Source organism: Gobio gobio, assembly GCF_949357685.1.
Source record: "Gobio gobio genome assembly, chromosome: 13".
Taxonomy (NCBI): domain Eukaryota; kingdom Metazoa; phylum Chordata; class Actinopteri; order Cypriniformes; family Gobionidae; genus Gobio; species Gobio gobio.
Genome location: NC_137106.1, coordinates 28,338,608 through 28,360,433, shown reverse-complemented (window position 1 = coordinate 28,360,433; position 21,826 = coordinate 28,338,608). Strand labels below are relative to the sequence as shown.

At 37.5% G+C, this 21,826-nt stretch overlaps 2 protein-coding genes across 5 annotated transcripts in view; both read right to left on the bottom strand.

Annotated features, from left to right (window-relative positions):
* Positions 1–1,429: 1,429 nt before the first annotated feature.
* On the bottom strand, positions 1,430–14,230 carry phyhipla (phytanoyl-CoA 2-hydroxylase interacting protein-like a). 2 transcript variants are annotated; one of them, XM_079833094.1, is made up of 5 exons: positions 13,633–14,230; positions 6,840–7,033; positions 6,428–6,602; positions 4,685–4,802; positions 1,430–4,181 (listed from the first exon to the last, which is right to left on the bottom strand). In XM_079833094.1, the coding sequence occupies exons 1-5, from the start codon at positions 13,736–13,738 to the stop codon at positions 3,644–3,646; spliced, it is 1,131 nt and encodes a 376-aa protein (XP_079689220.1). In that variant the 5' UTR covers positions 13,739–14,230; the 3' UTR covers positions 1,430–3,643. The 2 variants fall into 2 exon arrangements, with proteins under 2 accessions (XP_079689220.1, XP_079689221.1); XM_079833095.1 differs by lacking the exon at positions 13,633–14,230 and adding an exon at positions 8,691–8,724 and having other exon boundaries at positions 3,360–4,181.
* Positions 14,231–15,153: 923 nt separating this feature from the next.
* The window catches only part of bicc1a (BicC family RNA binding protein 1a), a 53,224-nt gene continuing 46,551 nt past the window's right edge, over positions 15,154–21,826 (bottom strand). For all 3 annotated transcript variants that reach the window (XM_079833091.1, XM_079833090.1, XM_079833092.1), the window contains 2 exons: positions 21,192–21,291; positions 15,154–17,300 (listed from right to left, as the gene is read on the bottom strand). In XM_079833091.1, the coding sequence (XP_079689217.1) occupies positions 17,170–17,300; positions 21,192–21,291 (231 nt within the window). In that variant the 3' untranslated portion in view covers positions 15,154–17,169. The remainder of the gene's footprint in view (positions 17,301–21,191; positions 21,292–21,826) is intronic.

Sequence of the window (21,826 nt, the reverse complement as noted above, 5' to 3'; positions counted from 1 at the left end):
TTTCACACCATTCTTTGTAAACCCTAGAAATGGTTGTGCGTTAATCCCAGTAACTGAGCAGATTGTGAAATACTCAGACTGGCCTGTCTGGCACCAACAACCATGCCACGCTCAAAATTGCTTAAATCACCTTTCTGTCCCATTCTGACATTCAGTTTGGAGTTCAGGAGATTGTCTTGACCAGGAACACACCCCTTAATGCATTGAAGCAACTGCCATGTGATTGGTTGATTAGATAATTGCATTAATGAGAAATTGAACAGGTGTTCCTAATAATCCTTTAGGTGAGTGTATATAAAATATTATTTTCCTGTGTATAATTTTTTTTTTTACTCACATGTTAGAGATTACAGAGATAAACGTTTAATCATGAAAGATACATTTTGTTTTTGACATGTACAGTATATGTGCGTAAATTAGTCTTTGTATTGAATAAAAACAGACTCTCTACCTTTATTGATACTCAATATATGATGCTTTTGACAGAGGGATTAGGGGAGGAGTACAAAGTAATTGCTTATTGAGAATGTAAAGGTGACAAAATCTGAAGGTGTCAAGCAGGTCACTGCCCAACTGAGGTTATGCCATAAGGGTTAGATCTTGACTGATGATTTTTGACTGACAAATTCAAGGTCTCAGATAACTACTGAGCACAGGCCCACTCCTTCCATCACACTCTTGGTAAAAAACTCAGATATATTGTTTTTTTTATCTCACCTCTGACTCTTGTTTCAAGTTTAATCTGCAAATGCTGTGAGAAACAACTTGCAAATAATGCTTCTCTCTATAGTCAAGGTCGGTATAGGCCAGGGATGAGTCTAGGGAGTCAGATCAAATGTTTCTAATTAAAAATGATTTACGTACGCAAGGAAACTTGTATATTATGGGATGTTGAGAGACCAACGTGGATGAAGAATGCAGAATGAACTACTACAAGCAACATTAATGACCCGAGAATCTCTACATCTTCACCATAAATGATAATACGGAACACAGAACTGAGAAAACTGAAAGCTTAACAGTTTATTTTATGTTTCACGCTCCACCCACCTGCTCATTTATGTTATGAAAATAGTTATGAAAACAGATTTTTTCATTGGCATGGTTAATATGCACGTTTTATTTTTTTATATCAGGAGAATTTTTGTAAAATAAAAATCTGTTGGAGGTTTTAGTCATTTTATATCTTTGTTGTGTTTATTTAACAACAATATATTTTGTATGTATGTTTGTACTGTACATATTGCTTTGTACAACATGCCTACAAGTTTATATTTGGAAAGCTGAATAAATCTATAAACTCTATAAATATGTAAAGCTTATAAGGTATAAAAATGATTGGATAACTGAAAAAGTGATTGTTGGAGAAAAATGATCTCAAAGATTGGTGGGTATACTGTATAGTAAACACACACAGTATAGTCTCATTCTGAAGGATGATCTTTATTGAACAGTCACATTTTGGTAATTCATAAACATGGCAACAAGAAAAACAAAAATATATTTACTGAACATGTCTGTCAGTTTGAGGCACATTCACACGGCGGGAACTTGATTTGGGTGCACGAGTCGCTTGACCTGGGCATGAGTCCAAAGTTGAACTATTGTTTTCTACAGGGTAAGATTGGTGAAAGGGGATGAAAAAGAGGCATGAATGTGTGGAGTCAAACACATTTTTTTGTTTCATTTTCATCCCTTCTTCTCTATTGAAGTTCACAGAGATATGACAGACTTCCTCTGCCAAAAGACAAGAGTATTTCAAATTCTTGAGCTAAGTAAATGGGAGTTGCTTATCAGTCAAACGCTCACATCTCCAGCTGACACAGCACACTCACGTCTAATCCGTTCACACACTTACATACACATACAGTGTATAAACAAAACGTGCAGACACACACACACGCACACCCATATATATAATCGAACTCCCAGAAAACACAAAACACACTCTCTACTGTTCAAAAGTTTGGATGTAGTAATTCATATTAAGAAATTAATACTTTTATTTAGCAAGTATGCATTAAACTGACCAAAAGTGATAGTAAAGACATTTATCCATTTATCCAAAAATTCTGTTTGAAAAATTGATCACTGTTTTTCACAAAGCAGCTGTTTTCAACACTGATAATAATGACAAATGTTTCTTGAGCACCAAATCATCATATTAGAATGATTTCTGAAAGATCATGTGACACTGAAGACTGGAGTAATAATGCTGAAAATTCAAGCTTTGCCATCACAGGAATAAATAATAATCTAAAAATATTTCACAACAAATAAATGCAGCCTTGGTGAGCATAAGAGACTTCTTTCAGAAACATTGAACCCAAACTTTTGAACTGTAGTGTATGAGAATATAGAGTGTAGAATTGATTATAGTGGGTAAAAAATAACATATTTTCAACGTTTTGAGCAAAAGCTACATGTCGACCACCGGTTTTAGGGTACTGGCAGCTAAGAGTTTTCAGAAATTGTGACTGCCTTCTATTTTTGGAGCTTAAGGAACAAGTAACAAGTTCAGATACAGTACAGCACAACATCTTAGGCATGCGTCTGTGATCTTTTTCACCACCAGAGGGCCTCTAATAGGACAGTGCAAACCCTCAAGAACCTGGTCAGAGCCGTGTCCTGCAATGGATTTGTTAAGGATATGTTTTAGACAAATCAGTTCTACTCACTGCTTGATGTTCTATCAGGAATCAACATACACCATTACTACTGCAACACACGTTCTCTAAAAACCAAACGTCATGAAACAAGATCATCAAAATACCATGTTCAATGAGTAAGAAAGGTTAAAGGAGAACTGCGATCAGAGTAGAACATGAAAAGACTGAGGGTAAAAGAGGTTTAAAGGCTGAGGTGGCAGGTGCTTAAAGGACTGGTTGGCATAAAACTCTTAAAGCAGTTCCATTTGGATAATGTAATGATAGGTAGTATACTGCACATGCAGTACAAGTCCTCAGAGGCGCATGTCAAGGGTGAATAGAGCGGGCACATAGAAGTGCAAGTGGCCAAAGGGCAAATGATCTGTGAGAGAGAAGAAAATCCCCATATAGAGAGTTTAAAGGCTGAGGTATGTACTGTAGATGCTTAAAGGGTCAGACTTCATGCAGTACAGGTCTGACATTAGAAACACGGGCGGTTTGACAGCCTTTGCAGAAACTGAGAAGGACATCTTTGCGTGTTCAAAAATGGTCACAAATGGTTTGAGGATGAACAGGGCTGGGGTCTAATTACCGAGCAGAAAAAGCACCAAGAACACATATGAAAGTTTCACAGTGGGATTCAAGTTTTTGGAAAAGTAGCTTTTACTCTTGCTTTTGTTTTTTTGTCTTGATATACTATCTTTTTTTTTTAACCTTGAATCTGTTTTTTGTCTTACTTTCTTCTGTTACACAATAATTATTTTCATAGCACGGAATTTTCTAGCATAAGCTGGGATTTTGGGAAGCCCCCAAGGGGTTTGAGCGCCACATGGACATATATTGCGGGGCTATTTTTCTTGGGGTTCATCTGTTTCTGGTTCTGGTTCTGTAACATACCATTTTGAGGGGTCTGATTTGTTCAGTTGTTCAGGAGGTCTTCGGATTTTTGTTATAGCCTATGCACAATTGGGTCAGTGTGCGAGTGTGTGGCAAAGTTAGCGGCCAACGCTGATGTTGCAGGTCTTGCAGCTGGGGTCTTTCTTGGCGTTGATAGTCGACAAGCTCATCAACTGGTGGCCGCTGATCTGAGAGACGGACCCCTGTGCCAGCGGCACCGGATCAGTATAAATCAGCTCCAGAATCACATCCTGCGCATGCTGAAACACCACCCGCCCATCCTCCCCGCACACTCGTGTCAGAAAGCGGTTGTTCGTCACATCCAGCTCTGGGAGGCGATCGCTGCAGTAAAGGTCGCCGCTCGAGCCCCGAGGAGCCAGGACGAGGATAACGTAATGATAGGCAGTATACATGCAGTAGAAATCCCCGAAGTAAACGCGCGTGTCAGGGGTGAACAGAACCTCGGCGGGCACCTGGAAGCGGACACGGCCGTACGGGGAATCCTGCGGGGGCTGACCTGTGTTGAACTCTGTGTTGCAGCTGAAGACGATCCCCTCCAGTTTACCGCTGAGAGGTGAACCGTGACTACCGCTGTTATCCTTTACTGAAGGCATCATACGACCGCCAAGAACATCTCTGTGAGAGAAAGAGAGACATTTCTTAATTACTTTACATTTTTTCATTACACTGTTTAAAGGCTTGGGGTAAGATTTTTTACAATGTTTTTGGAAATGTCTTGCTCACTGAGTCTGCATTTATTTGATCAAAAATACAGTGAAAGCAGTAATATTGTGAAATGTGATTTACTGATTTGGTGCTCAAGAAACATTTCTAATGTTCTGCTGCTTAATATCTTTGTAGAAAGCATGTCTTTCAGTGTTTATTTGAAATGGAAATGTTTTGTAACATTGAAAAAGTTTTTACTGTCACTTTTTGATCAACCCCACACATTTGAATGAAACCTGGCCAATTATTGAGGACTTTATTCCACACGAGGGAGCTGTTTGCTTCCTAACGATGAGCTGAATCTCTACAGCACAGAAAGATTGTCATCGTCTTCCTCCACCAGCATTCATCTCTTTCCCTTCCCTTTCTCATATCATAAGCATTTTTACTGAGGTCTTTTTTTCCTGAATCACCTGCAGTGTTGGAAGTATTCCTCATGCTGATTCCGGTAAAAGACGGAGAACTTGAGCATCCTGCCAGCAATGACTTCAGCCTTCTGCAACAGCTGCGTCAAATGCACAGAGGAATAATCTAGAAAAACGAAGGGAATTATTTTTATTTGTCATCAATTTTCATTAGTCTTCGCAATTTGATCAATGTTATCTACCTAAAAAGCTGAGCAGTTGCATAACATTGAGTTTTCTTATCTGTTTTCTCTCACAGTCAGTTATTTTGGTGTTGGGTATTAATTTCATTTTATTATTTATGTTATTATGTAAATCTGCAGCAAATTGCCATTGTGTATTATTAAATGAGCTACAGTCATGTGAAAAAGAAAGGACACCCTTTTAAAATTAGATTAATACAACCTCAGAAGAACAACAACACATGACATATAACACTGCGTCATTATTTATTTAACAAAAAGGAGAAACCATGTGTGACCAACTAAGTACACCCTATGATTCAATTGCTTGTAGAACCACATTTAGCAACAATAACTAAGTCTCTCACATTGTTCTGGAGGAATTTTTGTCCACTCTACTTTACAACATTGCTTAATTTCTTTGAGGTTTGTGGGCATTTGTTTATGCACACTGCACAGGTCTCTTAAGGTCCTGCCACAGAATTTCAATCAGGGTGAGGTCTGGACTTTGGCTGGGACAGTGCAACACCTTGACGCTTTTCTTTTTCAGCCATTTTGTTGTAGATTTGCTGGTGTTCTTGGGATCATTGTCCTGTTGTATGACCCAATTTCGGCCATGTTTTAGCTGTCGGACAGATGGCCTCACATTTGACCCATGGTCGACTCAATGACTGCGAGGTGCCCAGGTCCTGTGGCTGCAAAACAAGCCCAAATCATCACCCCTCCACCATCGTGCTTGACTTTTTGAGGTCTTTGTGCTGATATGCTGTTTGGTTTTCACCAAAGTGGCGCTGTGCATTATGGCCAAACATCTCCACTTTTGGTTTAGTGGTTTGTTCAGATAGAACTTTGCAAACCTAAGCCGTGCTGATGTGTTCTTTTTAGAGAGAAGAAGTTTCTCCTGGCAACCTTTCCAAACATGCCATACTAGTTCAGTCTTTTTCTACTTGTACTGTCATGACATTTAACATGTTAACTGAGGCCTGTAGAATCTGAGGTGTAGCTCTTGGGTGTTTTGCAGTTTCTCTGAGCACTGCATGGTCTGACCTTGGAGTGAATTTGCTGGGATGTCCACTCCTGGGAAGATTGGCAACTGTCTTAAATGTTTTCCATTTGTGATTAATCTTCCTCACTGTAGAATGATGGACTTTAAATAGTTTAGAAATGGCTGTATAATCCTTTCCAGATTGATGGCAGCAATAATTGCTTCCCTAAGATCATTGCGGACATCTTTCCTCCCTGGCATTGTGTTAACCTGAATGTCCAGACCAAACTGTCAAAACTTCTGCTTTTATAGAGTTGGTCACCCTTGCTGATGAACAATTAATGCCTAGTTTTTGTTAAATAAACCATGAAACGGTGTTATACGTCATGTGTTGTTGTTCATCTGAGGTTGTATTTACCTAATTTTAAGACCTGCCGACAACCAGATGATTTTTTTATTATGTCCTGATACATAAAACCATAGAATTCAATAGGGTGTCCTTTCTTTTTCACATGACTGTATATAAACAAACTAGCCATGTATTATGTTGTCTTTTATATTTAAGTGTGTGCTTGGCTGATTAACCTGCTGTGCAAAACTCAACAATGTCACTCCATTCTGATATGGCATAGTCTCCGTCGGTCTGTTTGGAAGCTGTTTGCACGGCAACAGTGTATTCTGTCCGTGGACTCAGGAACCAATGGCCTCGCACTGTCATGGGCAATGGGACTGCCTTAGCAACAAGCTTTGTAGGCACATCCTAAAGACAGAGAGCAAGAGTGAACAAGGAAAGAACTTAATATTTAGTAAATGTTATATATTTTTTAGTTATGACGAAAAACAGAGCCAATTGATGCTAAACCTCTCTCACAGACAAAGCAAATAAAGCCATTTATTATAAAACAACTATTAAAAACTTTAAAACTCCAGGCAAGGCTCTGTTGAGAAATGTCAACGTATGTAAATCATTTGTGTTGTGAACTGAATCATTGAGTACCTTGTGTTTGAATTTGTTAGAGTTCTTGGTCTCCTTCTTGTTAAGGTCAATAAAGTAATGTGTGATCTTCTCTTTGGTGTGGGGATCCATATCCCAGCAGATCTTAAAGGAGTCACAGGTGATGTTACTGATCTTGATGTTGCGGGCAACAGGTAACTCCTCCATTCCTACCACTCCAGTGTCTTCAGCTTTACCTGACAGAAAGAAAGGATATCGACTGAAATAAAATATTGATAGTGTTTCTCTATAAATATTGTTACACATGACTATAGCCTCCAACCCACATACACAATCACACAGAGAGTGAGAAATGTGCTGTGTTGTATTGGCATGACTACAGTGTGGGCACTGTGTTATCTTATAGTCCAGAGATGCACAACAGGAATGTGGGATTCCAGAATGACACACACACACACACACACACACACACACACACACACACACACACACACACACACACACACACACACACACACACACACTAAACAAACCACAGTGAGAATTGATCCGCCTCTTAAAACCATGAATGGGGTCATGATAACGCTTCATTACACTGTACAATAAGCACCCTCAGTTCATTGTTAACTAAACACCGAGCCCTTTCTCTCCTAAACTGATTTCTTTACTACTGCTGACATATTCCTCTGGAAAGAAGTTACTCTAACATGAACTTAAAGAGTATAATAATCACAAATTATCCTGTTTATTGCAGGTTTCATGAGCAGATGCCTATTCACTAAATTAATTAGTGAGCACTAACTTTCAAAAAAGTTTGGGGTCAATAAGATTTTTTGTTTTTGTTGAAAGAAATTAATACTTTTATTCAGCAAGGTCACTTTAAATTGAACAAAAGTGACATGAACGACATTTATAAAGTTAAAAGCTTGTTTCATATAATGTTCTGTTTCAGTTAAATGTTGTTCTTTTGCACTTTCTATTCATCAAATAATCCTGAAAATCAGCATATTAGATTTCTGAAAGATCATGTAATGATGCTGAAAATTCAGCTTTGCCATCACAGGAACACATTTTTAAATATATCATATATATCAATATTTTATAAATAATATTTCACAAGACTGCTGCTTTTACTGATTTTTAAAATCAAATAAGCCTTGGTGAGCGTAAGAGATTCTTTTAAAAAACATGAAGAAAATCTTATCGATCTCAAACTTTTGAATATTTATTTCATGCAACTCTGCTTATGTTATGAAAATGGCCACAGAACTCCGTTTACCAAAGCGCAATCATATGAAAGCCTGTTTCTGTCTTTGCGTAAAAAGTAAAAAAGTTAATTGTGAGATAAAATCTTAAATAAGAAATTCAAAGATATAAAGATGTCATTATGAGAAATAGCTCAAAATAAGCAATAAAGTCAAAATTGTGAGAAATAAAGTCAAAATTTTGAGATTTAAAGTCACATTGTGAGATAAAAAGCCATATTTGTTATATAATAAGTCACAATAATAATAAATCAAATTTGCATCTCAAAGCGGTTTACAAGAATAAAATAAAAATAATACAATATACAGGGGGAAATCATGCTATCAAATCAATGTAAGAATAATACAATATGGAATAATAACAATTATAATCACATACAAAGAAACCCTAAAAAATAAGTTTTAATGTAAAGATGTAAAGACACTAAAGAATTTTGCATGTCTAATCTCAGAGGGAAGAGAGTTTCATAGTTTTGGACAAAAAAAAAAAGAAAGAAAATGCCCCGTCACCCACCACGTTGTTAAAGTGTCACTAATGAGATATAAAGCAAAAGAAAGAAAGGGTATTCCAAGAAGACATGTACAAATATAACCGTGAAAAGTCTTATATGAAAATACTGGTACTCACAAGACTCAGCTCAGTTATAGAAATGTTCCTGCACAATACCAACACTGGCCCTGCCAGAACTACCCCCTCCAAACCCCGCCTCTGCTAACAGCCTCCCTTACACAAACAACACATGTGTGTTCATCAGACATCATCTCACTACAGAATCTGCTTTCCTTCATGCTTTAAGAAACTGGTTCGACGTGCCATATGTTCAGCATAAACAAACTCTTGTATTTTCAGCAAATATTAATACATTCTTATTGAAGCTTTAGTCAAACAGTGGGTAAAATAACTCACAATAAAATCATATTACTTTACTTTTAACTAAAAACAAGACCAGCAGAATGCATCTCTCTACTAAAGTGCCAGCTTCAAAACACACCCACAGGTCTTTAACAAAGACTGCAGTTTCCATGGAAACAAATCAAGGCCATTAATCAATGTACCATAATTTAAAGAGGAAGATGGGTAGAACCTTTACAGTGATCAGCATTTAAGTTTTGGTCTTGTAATATCGTAAACAAAAGTCAGATCAGGAATTGAGAGAAGAGACCGTGCTGGAAGATAAATATTTATACAGGCATATTTATAACATTCAAATAGAAAGCTTCTAGATTTTTTTCCCCCAAAAAGCTGACAGATTTTATATATCATGCACTACCATTAAAAAATGTGGAGTAAGATTAATACTTTTGTTCAGCAAGGATGCATTAAATTGATCGAAAGTGACAGTAAAGACCTTTATAATGTTACAAAAGATTACAACATTTCTGTAACATTAAAAAATTAAAAATGCTAAAAAACATTTCTGATCAGAAACTTTGAACAGAAGTGTATATATACAGACAACAAAGTGAAACATGTAGGAGAGTACAGGCAGAACCTGCTCAATCATGAGAGAGGGTTAGAGGAAGGAAAAACATGGAGGATCTGGTTCTATATCTGACTATAATAAGGGATAAATGCCTCCTGTAGTACCATAGTCTATTTAAAGCCTTCAACACACAACATAACCTAGAGTACTAAAACATCAGAAATATCAAATAAATCGAAGTATCACCATACAGCATATATCCTTTACAAACACTTAAATACCCAAGATTATCCGAGCAGCTTGTGTGAGCAGCTTACCCAGAAAACGGCAGTGTTACATAACAAAACAAAACAGAAACGTCCCAACTGTACAGACAAAAACCACACACTCAGTTAACCACACAATCTAAAACTATAGTGAGGTCTTAATGTGGACAAACGTGACTACAAAAGAGTAGTGGACCTTGTGAATTAAAACAAGGCTCGTCTCCTGTATGAGCTATAAATGCAGAGCGAGATCGCACCTTCAAGCTGCAATAGTCTCTTTATTGTGGAAGAATGCTAGCTTATCAGGGTTTAGGGTTTGTTTAATGAGCTATGGACCCATTCCAAAATGCACATTGAACTGTATAACATTAATACCCACATTTATCATTAACAAGCTTTGCAGGGCAGCAAATTCATATTTTTAACAGTTTAGTCCGAGGCTAATTTATTCCCAATTATGATGAAAATATTATATATATATATATACACCAATTAGGCATAACATTATGACCACTGACAGGTGAAGTGAATAATCACAGCACCTGTTATTGGGTGGGATATACTAGGCAGCAAGTGAACATTTTGTCCTCAAAGTTGATGTGTTAGAAGCAGGAATGCTGACCCCAGTCCACCGCCAAAAGTGGCCACGTGAGCATCAGAACTGGACCGAAACAATGTAAGAAGGTGGCCTGGTCTGATGAATCACGTTTTCTTTTACATCACGTGAATGGCCGGGTGCGTGTGCGTCGCTTACCTGGGGAACACATGGAACCAGGATGCACTATGAGAATAAGGCAAGCCGACGGAGACAGTGTGATGCTTTGGGCAATGTTCTGCTGGGAAACATTGGGTCCTGCCGTCCATGTGGATGTTACTTTGACACGTACCACCTACCTAAGCATTGTTGCAGACCATGTACAGCCTTTCATGGAAACGGTATTCCCTGGTGGCTGTGGCCTCTTTCAGCAGGATAATGTGCCCTGCCACAAAGCAAACATGGTTCAGGAATGGTTTCCCCAAATCTCAATCCAATTGAGCATCTGTGGGATGTGCTGAACCAACAAGTCCGATCCATGGAGGCCCCACCTCACAACTTACAGAACTTAAAGGATCTGCTGCTAACATCTTGGTGCCAGATACCTCAGCACACCTTCAAGGGTTTAGGCAGCAAAAGGGGAACCAACACAATATTAGGTCATAATGTTATGCCTGATCGGTATATATATATATATATATATATATATATATATATATATATAGAGAGAGAGAGAGAGAGAGAGAGAGATAGATAGATAGATAGATAGATAGATAGATAGATAGATAGATAGATAGATAGATAGATAGATAGATAGATAGATAGATAGATAGATAGATAGATTTCCCAATAGAAGGCGAAAAACATTATGAGACAATAGAAGTATGTCCAAATTCACAGTACTCATAAAAGAGTAGGCAAGAATTACCTGGGTGACGTAGCCTACTACTTCGGGCAAGATTCTGAAGTGTGCATACGATGGACACTTTACTATCCCATGAGGCCACAGGAAATGATTTGTGATTGATAATGACAACTTGGCGAATGTAGTACGTCCAGATTATATTCATAATCACACACACTACACACATTCATACTATATAGAACATACTTTTGTAGCTCGTCATACTTTTTCAAATATGTGTGGGAACATTTTTCTCTGAACATAATCTGTTTTTCTCCGCAAGCAATAAAGGCAAACACATTTACTTTGCAATTAACTTTTGCTGAGATGAGCTGCAGAGCTCACAAGGAGCGCTGCGTACATAATATAATGGTAGTGTAGGCTGCTGTTTTCTAGTTTATGAGCTTCTCTAGGGTAGGGAAATGAACTCAAGATAAGCCACAAGCAACATATAATCATTACAGCACTTAATCATGCAGAATGAAAGCTTTGCATTTAATTAGAGAATGATTTTACAAGCAGTCTCCCTATTAATTAAGCATGTATGTCTGTAATTCCATTTCAATTAAAAACAAATGTCTTTCCTTGATGTTTCCTTTCCTTTTAAACAGTTGTGATTTGTTCAGAGAGTTCAATGTTTGTTAATTTTCTTATATTTCACTCATTGTACACATCATAGCCTCACATTAAACATACAATGCATCCCGTATACTCCTATCCCTTGCTCAAGGGCACAATGGTGAAAAAAAGTTCACCAGTCACCTCTAACTGGGATCAAATCTACAATTTTTTAATTAGTCCTTCGATATAGGCTCACTTTACCAACTTAATCTTTATGTAATTTGTGCAACATTTCTCTAAATGTATTTGATCATGTGTTACAAAGGAGTTTCCAAGGGTGTTCAAAGTCCTGCATGGCACAGATTCAGCCATCTAGCTAATCTGATTTAGATATTTACACTGCGCACTCAGCTGATGGGTTAGCATTAGCCAGCGCTAACATCATCCGAATGCATGTGTAAGCTAAAATCTTCTTTTATAGCATAATTTTCAAACCTCCAAAACATCGTCTTGTAAAGATCCTAAATAAGGATTCTTAAGATCAGATACAGCTGTGTTTGGTTAGGACATCCGAACAGGTGAGCAGTCTGGACGATGTTTAAAGGGAATGTTTTCTTTTATGTCTGAGAAACACACTCATGTTAACTAATTAGAGAGTTCAGTTAGTACCCTAAAAAACACAATGCATTATGCGCTCCCTCCGTTTGTTACCATTAAACAAAATGAAACAAGCGCTGATAAGTACATGTGTCAACTCAAAGAGATAAGAGGCATGTGCTGCCAGCACAGCAATCCATTCAGGCTAATGCTGATTCAAATACATTCATGCAGGGAGGATAAAAACATGACCTCCCTCTCAAAAACCTGGTGAGTCATTGTGCTACCCTTAGAGGAACGCTGCATTCTTCTGAAGGCTGCCAAATTGTGTATCTGCAGGTTGTTGCTTCAGTCATTTCTAAAGAGGATTGACACATTTTGGCATTGTCAAACACACGCTCACAATTGAAACACTGATGATTGTAACGCTTATGAAAAAGACAAAGGTGCTTCCTTCAGTTAAAATGGATTTATATTCATAAGCTTGCAATTCCAGATGAACAAAATGAGATGGAGACATACAGGCAGGGATCAGATGAAATGCAAATACTGCATCCTCATGCAAGCCTCTATTTCAAGCATCTATAGTACATTTGAAGGCCACAGCACGTTCCTCCCAATATGGGTCTTGCTCAGTGTGTGTGCAAGCTCATGCTTCACCTTCTGCCATGAAGTCTAAAACCATCAAGTCGAGTGCATGTGTTATTTGTGTGCTAAAAACCACACCGTTAAAGACCCTCACCCCCTGCCACATCAACATACTTAAACAGTTTAGGGATATTATATTTATATAATTTAAATACATATATTAAATAATATATATATATATATATATATATATATATATATATATATATATATATATATATATATATATATATATATATATATATTATGTTTACAATACCGGGTTCTCGGTTTCAGCTTGACTGACTGAAAATAAAACGAGATTAAAAGGGAACTACCCTCTCTCAAATGACTGTGAGAGGGTAGTGTCCATGGTGCTGAAATGAAACCCTCACACAGACATTTGAGATTTCACTCTGAGATACCACAGCCAGCACACACAAAGGCAGCCTGCCATGTCTCACTATTCCGCTTTTCATGGATGTAACAGGATTGTCTACATCAATATAATCCTGTATTACTACTGTCTTTTAAGCGCTCAATACATGACAAACATGTCCCTTTATAAAAAAAAATATGTGTTATTAGAGGGAAACAGGCGTAGATAAAACTGTCAAGTTTACAATCACTCAGTGTGTGTTCCAGCGGTTTCTTACCGTCTCTTTCGCACAGCTGGAGCGACTCCAGGCTCACGTTCTTGATCATTCCCTCACGCGGGCTTAGCGGGCTCGCGACCCCTTGTGCCAAACTCGCCGCCTCCATGTCTGCAGAGGCGTGTGGATATCTGTGGAAATGGTATTTATCTTCGGCTCGGAAAACCAGATAGGGTGAGTCTGGTGCTCTATCACCTTGATTTCTCTCTTTTCTTTTCCCGGGTGTTGTGGTGGAAACCGCGTCGGCGGGTCGTCACCACTGGACATAGACACAGAAGCAGACAGAAGCACACGCGGAGTATTTTCTTCTAGTGACTCGATAAAATGAACTTGGTTCTCCTCATCTCGAGAAATAGAAACGTATCCAAGTTCTCCCGCTCTGACGAACGCCACAAGTGTTTTCGGAATAATGTGTGGAATAACGGATTAACGCGAATGAACGGACGAATGCGCATTCAATGAAGGCTTATGTAACGAGATTATGGTCTACTACACTAACGTTAATTCTCAATTTCAGCACACTCTATACCCCCTGCACATTTGCTCCTGCCTCTGAGCGAAAAGACGCCTTTTTCCTCCATCCATCCATCTCACTGACGTCACTTCAAACGCTCGAGCTCATGCCCTTATTTGGTACCGAATCGTCCCCTGCATGAACAGGGTGGGGATATCGATTCATCCCAGTGACTCGAATCTTTTGAAACCGTTTAGCAGAAAGATTCATTCAGATTCCTCAACTGGTTTGTCCAACATATCTTTATTACAGTAGGCGATGTGTTATGAGTTTAATGATAAAAAAAAATCCCACAAATATTCACGACCGAAATTTGTTTATGATCATAAGTCATTTGTGCCAGTAGGCTAAGTGATGATGAGTGAATCGATTCCTCAGGGGGGGAAAACACCGAGTCATTAGCCTTACACTTTATACAGATTCATAATTCACACGCGATAAATATTAGTCAGTGCACCGAATTAAAATAGAGATAGGCCGTATTATAGATAGGCTACGTTGGCCATTAATAGCAGGCAAGAAATTAGGTCATGATTAGTCTTTGGAATGGAATCAGATTTAGATACAAACTGGTTACATTTTATAAACATCTGTTAACCCCCCTTGGCTTAACATTACATTACATAACATTACATTTAGCGCCCTATACGGTGTACAAATCCAAATATATTAGTACATTTGACCAAAATGCTGTCATTTAATGATTGCATAAATGCACACTAATGTTTGCTATACATACAATTTGTGTTAAAATAGGAGGCAGTATGAATTTCTGTTCTTGGGTACACTAGAAATCTACACCAACACACAATATAACACATAACCTAAATGTGTTCTTACGGTCTCAACTAGGCCGCAACTCTCATTTAATTTGCATTCAACAGACAATATCTAAACATTTATAACATGTATTTCACTTCCTCTCATTCATTTGATTGCATTCCTAAATAAATTGTATAGCTTTACCTATTGAACTACTATAGAATTATAATAAAATATAAAGCAAACTTGATTTGGCTTGCAAACATTTTTATTTTATAGAACAAAACCACAAAGAACATTTCAGATATTTTTGTTCTTTCGCTTTTGTTTCAAATGCATTTTTTTCTGTTACTTTCAGAGAGAAATACTCTGGCAACACTCTAGGAGACACTGATTTGGATTTAAAGAACATTCTTATAAGGCAAAAACATGAACATTGTTCCCTTTGTCAAAGGTTTAAATGTGATACAAATGCCTGTGTCACATCCAAAAGAAGATGAAAACAGTCCTCCCATAAAGCTCCACTCCAGGAGGAAGGTAGCACAACCAAATAAACAGAACAACACAGTTGTTCCCTCAGAAGAAATAATAATAATAATAATAATAAAAAAAATTATGACACTGTTAAAACAGTGGTTATTTCAGAGGACAAGTGGAAAATAACTGAATGAACATGATTTGTCAGATGCAAAAAATAAAAAATACTAATATAATGAACCTTGATCACAAACCCTGCTCTGTCACCATATACACTGGTTCCACTATGGTAGAAATGTAATCTCTACAAGTCCATAATTTGCACATGAATCTTATGAGATTTTCACTTTGGATCTACAATCAAGCAATTAATAATACCATTGAGCAATAATACAAAAGTACCACAAGTGGTTTGAGCAATAATACAAGAGTACCACAAGTGGTTTGTGCAATATTTTAGAGACTGTCATTATTTTCCTTCTATAAAACAAAAACAAAAGCATATAAAACAGATAAGCATGGTTTCTTATGAAGTATTTAACAACATATGGTTTCAAATAGCTCTTTCTATGCGTTATACATTCATCTTTGTAGGCTGTACCGTGAATGTACTACGGACCTCATACAAATGTAAACAAAACAACAAGAACAAAAACATTGTGTAACACTGATTTACTGTGAATACTTCTATTGATATACACAATCTGGCTGGAAAAGAACAAAAAAAAAACTTTAATAAATGAAAAGTTTTATTTGGTTAATGATTTGACTAATCAAATTTACCAATAGTAGCCCTCGAGTTTCTTTTATGGCTTTGAGCTAAAGGACAAGTACACACGCACATACACACTCACACAAACCTGACAAAACACCTGCCAGATACGTAACGTTTACACATAAAAAAGGAAACTAATTCCATTATGCATGCAAGCATCAAACCGCTTAGACTTGAAAAGTACCAGATTAAATTTGATGTTTGTGCTACAAGTAAATGTAAATAATGATTAAACAGATTTTCTTAAACAAATCACTGGAATTGTATGGCATCCTGCTATTCTTCAGAAAACCAGAGACTTCATTTACACCAACAGCAAAAAAATTACTGACATCTGTTTGAGATGACTATGAGGCGTTCTGATGAATCAGACTACACACTTAATGTCAAAATAATAAAAAGTAAACTGATAATGCCTTTTAAAAAGATTAACATAAAATATGAAAACATAAAGAAACTATAAAATAAAGTGTATTAAAATACAACGATACCACAATGACCAATGAGTAATTAAACACTGAACATGAATATAACAGTTTGGTAAACAACATAAGAATCAGCTGGTTGTGATTACAAAGCAGATGATCTTTGTGTGTGATCTGGAATTACCTGCTAAATAAGTGCACACGTTTGGCTTTGACACTGGACAGTCCGACGTTATAAAAGACAGACGTTGCATACAACCTATCGGCAAAAACAGCAGAGTTTACAGATTAAAGTGCTATACACCAATACCGAAGCGCTCTTGCTGACAGTATGGTTAGTTTTAAACTCTTTTGCTTTGCCTGTTCTCCCAGAGTAAATGCAAGACCATATATTAAATGGCACATTCTCTAAACAAGATTGAAAAAATTCCCTTCGTATATTTTTAGGCACTAACAAAAAGCAACCCTAATAACATCCCAACACATTTTTTTTAGACATGTAAGAATCTGCATCACTTTTTGGCTTTCTAGATCAACCAGAGTCCAGTATGAAGTGGTTTGTGGTCCAGAATCCTACAGGTAAGAGATTACCAGCGACCACTGATACTCGCCATGTCTGAGTGGAATTGGCGTGACAGGCGACCGCTGGCACCGCCTTCTAGGAAGGAGGAGCGAATGTTGGGCGTGTCAAAAAGCTTCCTCCTGCTCTTATTCAGCTCTGAGGAGACATTCAAATATGATCAGTATGACGCATTCTTCTAACTCAAAAGGAAATCCAAATGGAACACTAGTAGGACAGTAACTAACACATATCACACCAAGAAGTAAATGATGACAGACAGAATTATATATCACTGATATATAAACACTTGAGATAAGGGACAAATTATGTTTTAGATTATTAAAAATGTGTATTTTTGTAGACAAAGGTCTCAGATAATGAACCATATAAGGGAACAGGTTTATTTCAAAATATTTTTTCTAAAAGATTATATTTATTCACTCCATTACTTTATTTAATCAATCTAAAAACAATGTAAAATCTTTAGTTATGTAATATTGGTTTTCAGTAAAGGACCTAAATAAAATACATTCTCTGTTTATTTTTTGGTTTGTTTTCACACTATTATGAATAACCCAGTTTCTAAATTCCTTAATTCTCCTCCCTCATTTTAATATTAAACACAAATCACCAATGTTCTTAGGTAATCAAGACATAATATCATGTAGTTCCATTGATGTTTTAACATTTTTACACAATAAAATTGAAAAGAATAAGACATTATTTTTAAAAATTAACAATAACCTTCACCGGACAGTGTAAAATACTGACGGAGTTGACAAAGGTTGAGCTGAGGCCAAATATACAGCATATGTAAATAGAATCATGACACAGCATTAGAAGAATCCCCATATGCAAAAAAACATATTAAATCACATTACTTTTTGAGAACACTTGTCAACCATCAGACATAAACATGATGGAGTTGACGTCTGACAGAGTTGACAAAATAGATTTTTTTTCCACCTTAAAGCTACACTATGTAACTTTTCCGTCCACTAGAGGTCGTCTGTTCAAAACAAAGGCGTAGTTTGATGACGCCACGTTTGAGTGCAGAATCTTGGGACAGGTGGTCTTTACCTCACAGCCAGTGGAAAAGAGTCAGGATAGGACTCGGGCAGAAATCATGTTCATGGATGCGATTATTAAGGTTACTGTAATATGAAGCACAGCAGGACCAAGTGTTGTGGAGCTGAGCAAGGCCGCAGGAGCGATTGAAGAGTGGGACTGTTATTATGGCATAGTCGCCGGCGGGACTTTTATTATGACACGGTCGCCGGCGCCACTTCCACTTTTCCAGTCATGAGTATGAGGTAACGCAACTCTGTTTATCGTATTAGATATATCTGAGTGTGTTGAAAAGGAAGTTATGAGGTTCGCTCGGTGGCTGCTATGACACTTGTTCACACTGCAGTGAGAGTAAAGCGTTTCTGCTAAATGAAACCGAGGGTAACGCAGATATGACGCAATCGACAGGCGACTCCCTCAAATGCATAGCTCACACGTCCCGGTTCCTTGGTTAAAATAGCAATTTCTCACGATTTACAAATAGTTGGAAACATTTGGGATATTCAAAGAACTACACTGAACAAAATAAATAACACTGGCCTAGTGGCTTTTGGATATTTTACAGCAAAAATCTTACATATTTCACCTTTAACCATGTTGTACAGTGGAGCAATTTCCTCAGTTGTAGCTGCCTTAATAAACATATAAAAATGGCAAGATTTATCCCACAACTTTCCCACAGAAACTATTACACTGCAATGATGGAGTTGACAATTTTTTAATGGAAAATATAATTCAATATTTACTTCTTGTATTGTTTGATATCTTAAAGCTCTCCACCTTTTAATGTAACTGTGTATTTTTTAATTTGTTGCATTTTTAAACACTTTGTTTGGCAGTTTTACATTGTGACCTCATGCTGAGGACAGGTTAAATTACATGTGTTTCCAAGTATAGAGTGTGCTTTTAAAATAATACTAAAGAAATTATTTAAAAGATTAAGCAATGAATGTCCTGAGTATACAAATTATATATCACTATATCACACACACACCGATCAGGCATAACATTATGACTGAGTGAAGTAAATAACACTGATTATCTCTTCTTCACGGCACCTGTTAGTGGGTGGGATATACTAGTCAACAAGTGAACATTTTGTCCTCAAAGTTGATGTGTTAAAAGCAGGAAAAATGGGCAAGCATAAGGATTTGAGTGAGTTTGACAAGGGCCAAATTGTGATGGCTAGACAACAGGGTCAGAGCATCTCCAAAACTGCAGCTCTTGTGGGGTGTTCCCGATCTGCAGTGGTCAGTATCTATCAAAAGTGGTCCAAGGAAGGAACAGTGCTGAACTGGTGACAGGGTCATGGGCGGCCAAGGCTCATTGATGCATGTGGGGAGCGAAGGCTGGCCTGTGTGGTCCGATCAAACAGACGAGCTACTGTAGCTCATATTGCTCAAGAAGTTAATGTTGGCTCTGATAGAAAGGAGTCAAAATACACAGTGCATCACAGTTTGTTGCAGATGGGGCTGCATAGCCGCAGACCAGTCAGGGTGCCCATGCTGACCCCTGTCCACCGCCGAAAGCACCAACAATGGGCATGTGAGCATCAGAACAGGACCACGGAACAATGGAAGAAGGTGGCCTGGTCTGATTAATCACGTTTCCTTTTACATCACGTGGATGGCCTGGTGCGTCGCATTATCTGGGGAACACATGGCACCAGGATGCACTATGGGAAGAAGGCAAGCAGGCGGAGGCAGTGTGATGCTTTGGGCAATGTTCTGCTGGGAAACCTTGGAAGCCTCCTCACTCCTCGTTTCTCACCTACTCCCGGTGCAATTAGAGAATTGAAATGTCCTTCAAGATGGATAACGGTTTCCGGGTCACAGGCTGGGGACGGAGGAGTGAGGAAAAAAGGAAGCATCAATTTGAGTATTGAGAAGCACCCCTAATTTTCCCAGGTGGTCTCCCATCCAGGTACTGACCAGGCTCAACCCTGCTTAGCTTCAGTGGACAACCAGTCTTGGGCTACAGGGTGATATGACTGTGGCTTATCACCCTGAATGAAAGGATGAAAGGAAACAACAACATTCAAACTGAGACCTCAATGTGAACAAACAAGTCTATTACAAAGATTGTTTCAGTCACAAAGCATGTAGCATGAATTTGATTATGTACAGTATTTATCCATTTCGTTGCGAGTGCATCGAGTCTCTTCTGGTGTGGTCAGACATTTCACGGTGTGAGATGGTGCTACAAGGAGACAGGAAGGACAGTCCTTGCAGTGCCAAACCACGTGAAACCATATGTCTCCCCAGACATGTTCAAGAAGTTGTAAATGCTTTGGTGAAAGAGAAGGAGTAACATCTTACAGCAAGAACTGGAAAATCTGGCTCAGTCCAGGAGGATGAGATGCACTGTAGAACTTGAAGGGATCATGAAGTGTATTTTTTATTATTTTATAATGTTTCCTGAGGTCCACTTTTAATGTTAGTATGATTTTCACATAATAAAATGTCATTATTTAGAAATAAAAGGCATTTTCTATTCTGATTTTAGCCCTCTGGCTTGAACGCTCTGTTTGAAGGGGCGTGTCTGCCGTGAGACTTCAATGTAAACACCCACTGCTGTCATTGGCTGACATCTTTACGTAATATTATACGCCACTTACTGACTCCGACTTTTGATACTGATATTGGCCCCCGCTCTGTTCAGGGACTCATTTTTCCATTTCTGTTCGTCAAATTTCTGTGAAATTTGTTCAGTTTATATCTCAGTTGTTGATCTTTTTATGTTAATACGAATTAAAAGCAGTTGAAAGTGGACATTTAATTTTATGCTGAGTGTATATATAATATTAACAGATAACACAATACGTTCTTAATAGAGATTATGTAAATTAATTTAACAAATAAATAAAATTTAAATGATTGTATTTTAGTTTGTTGTGTCAATCTATTCTTTCCACATCCTTTATCAATCTTTTTTCCCCTTTTGATCTGTAGCTTAGACACAAACACAAAGTTGACTGACCTGAGATCGCCAGTAACATTTTCCTGCGAGCACCAAATGTTGTGATTCCCAGTTCCTTCAGGTCTGGATCCGTTAGTGTAACAAATGTTTGCAGATCAATCTATCAGACAACAACACAGAGACTTACATTTATAAAATCCACTAATTCACATTTGTTCATTATTATAGACCCTTTTCACAGACTGTGATGACGCGTTTTAACGGTCATCGATATCGTAAATCCTGCAACGTTTTTTGTATTTTCATTTAAAAAAAAAATGTATGTACATTTATAACACTAATACTTTGTATTTGATTACTTTTGCATCAAATTCAGACCTGCAAACTCCTCAGAGTAAAAAAGGTGACAGTGTTTATATAAAATTTATATAATTTGCATATTATATAAAATAATATGCAAATTACACATATCTGAGCGTGACTTAAAGAGAAGACACATTTAATATTTAAAAAATGATTTTATTTACAACACGGAAACGCCTGGAACTCAAGGAAGTGATGGTAAAAATTTACATATTTCTCTCTTTTGACTGCCGTTATCAATCTCACTCAATTTTTTCCCTCTTTTTGAAAGTTGTAAAATCACTACTGTGGCGTTTTTCTTTTGCTATTTGAGCAAATGGGTACACAAAAAA

Coding starts and splice junctions, on each gene's coding strand:
- phyhipla (XM_079833094.1), bottom strand. CDS start 13,738: ATGGAGGCGGCGAGTTTGGCACAAGGGGTCGCGAGCCCGCTAAGCCCG. Junction 4,803..6,427: donor TGTTGAGTTTTGCACAGCAG/GTTAATCAGCCA, acceptor TCGTTTTTCTAG/ATTATTCCTCTGTGCATTTG. Junction 4,182..4,684: donor GAATACTTCCAACACTGCAG/GTGATTCAGGAA, acceptor TTTCTCTCACAG/AGATGTTCTTGGCGGTCGTA.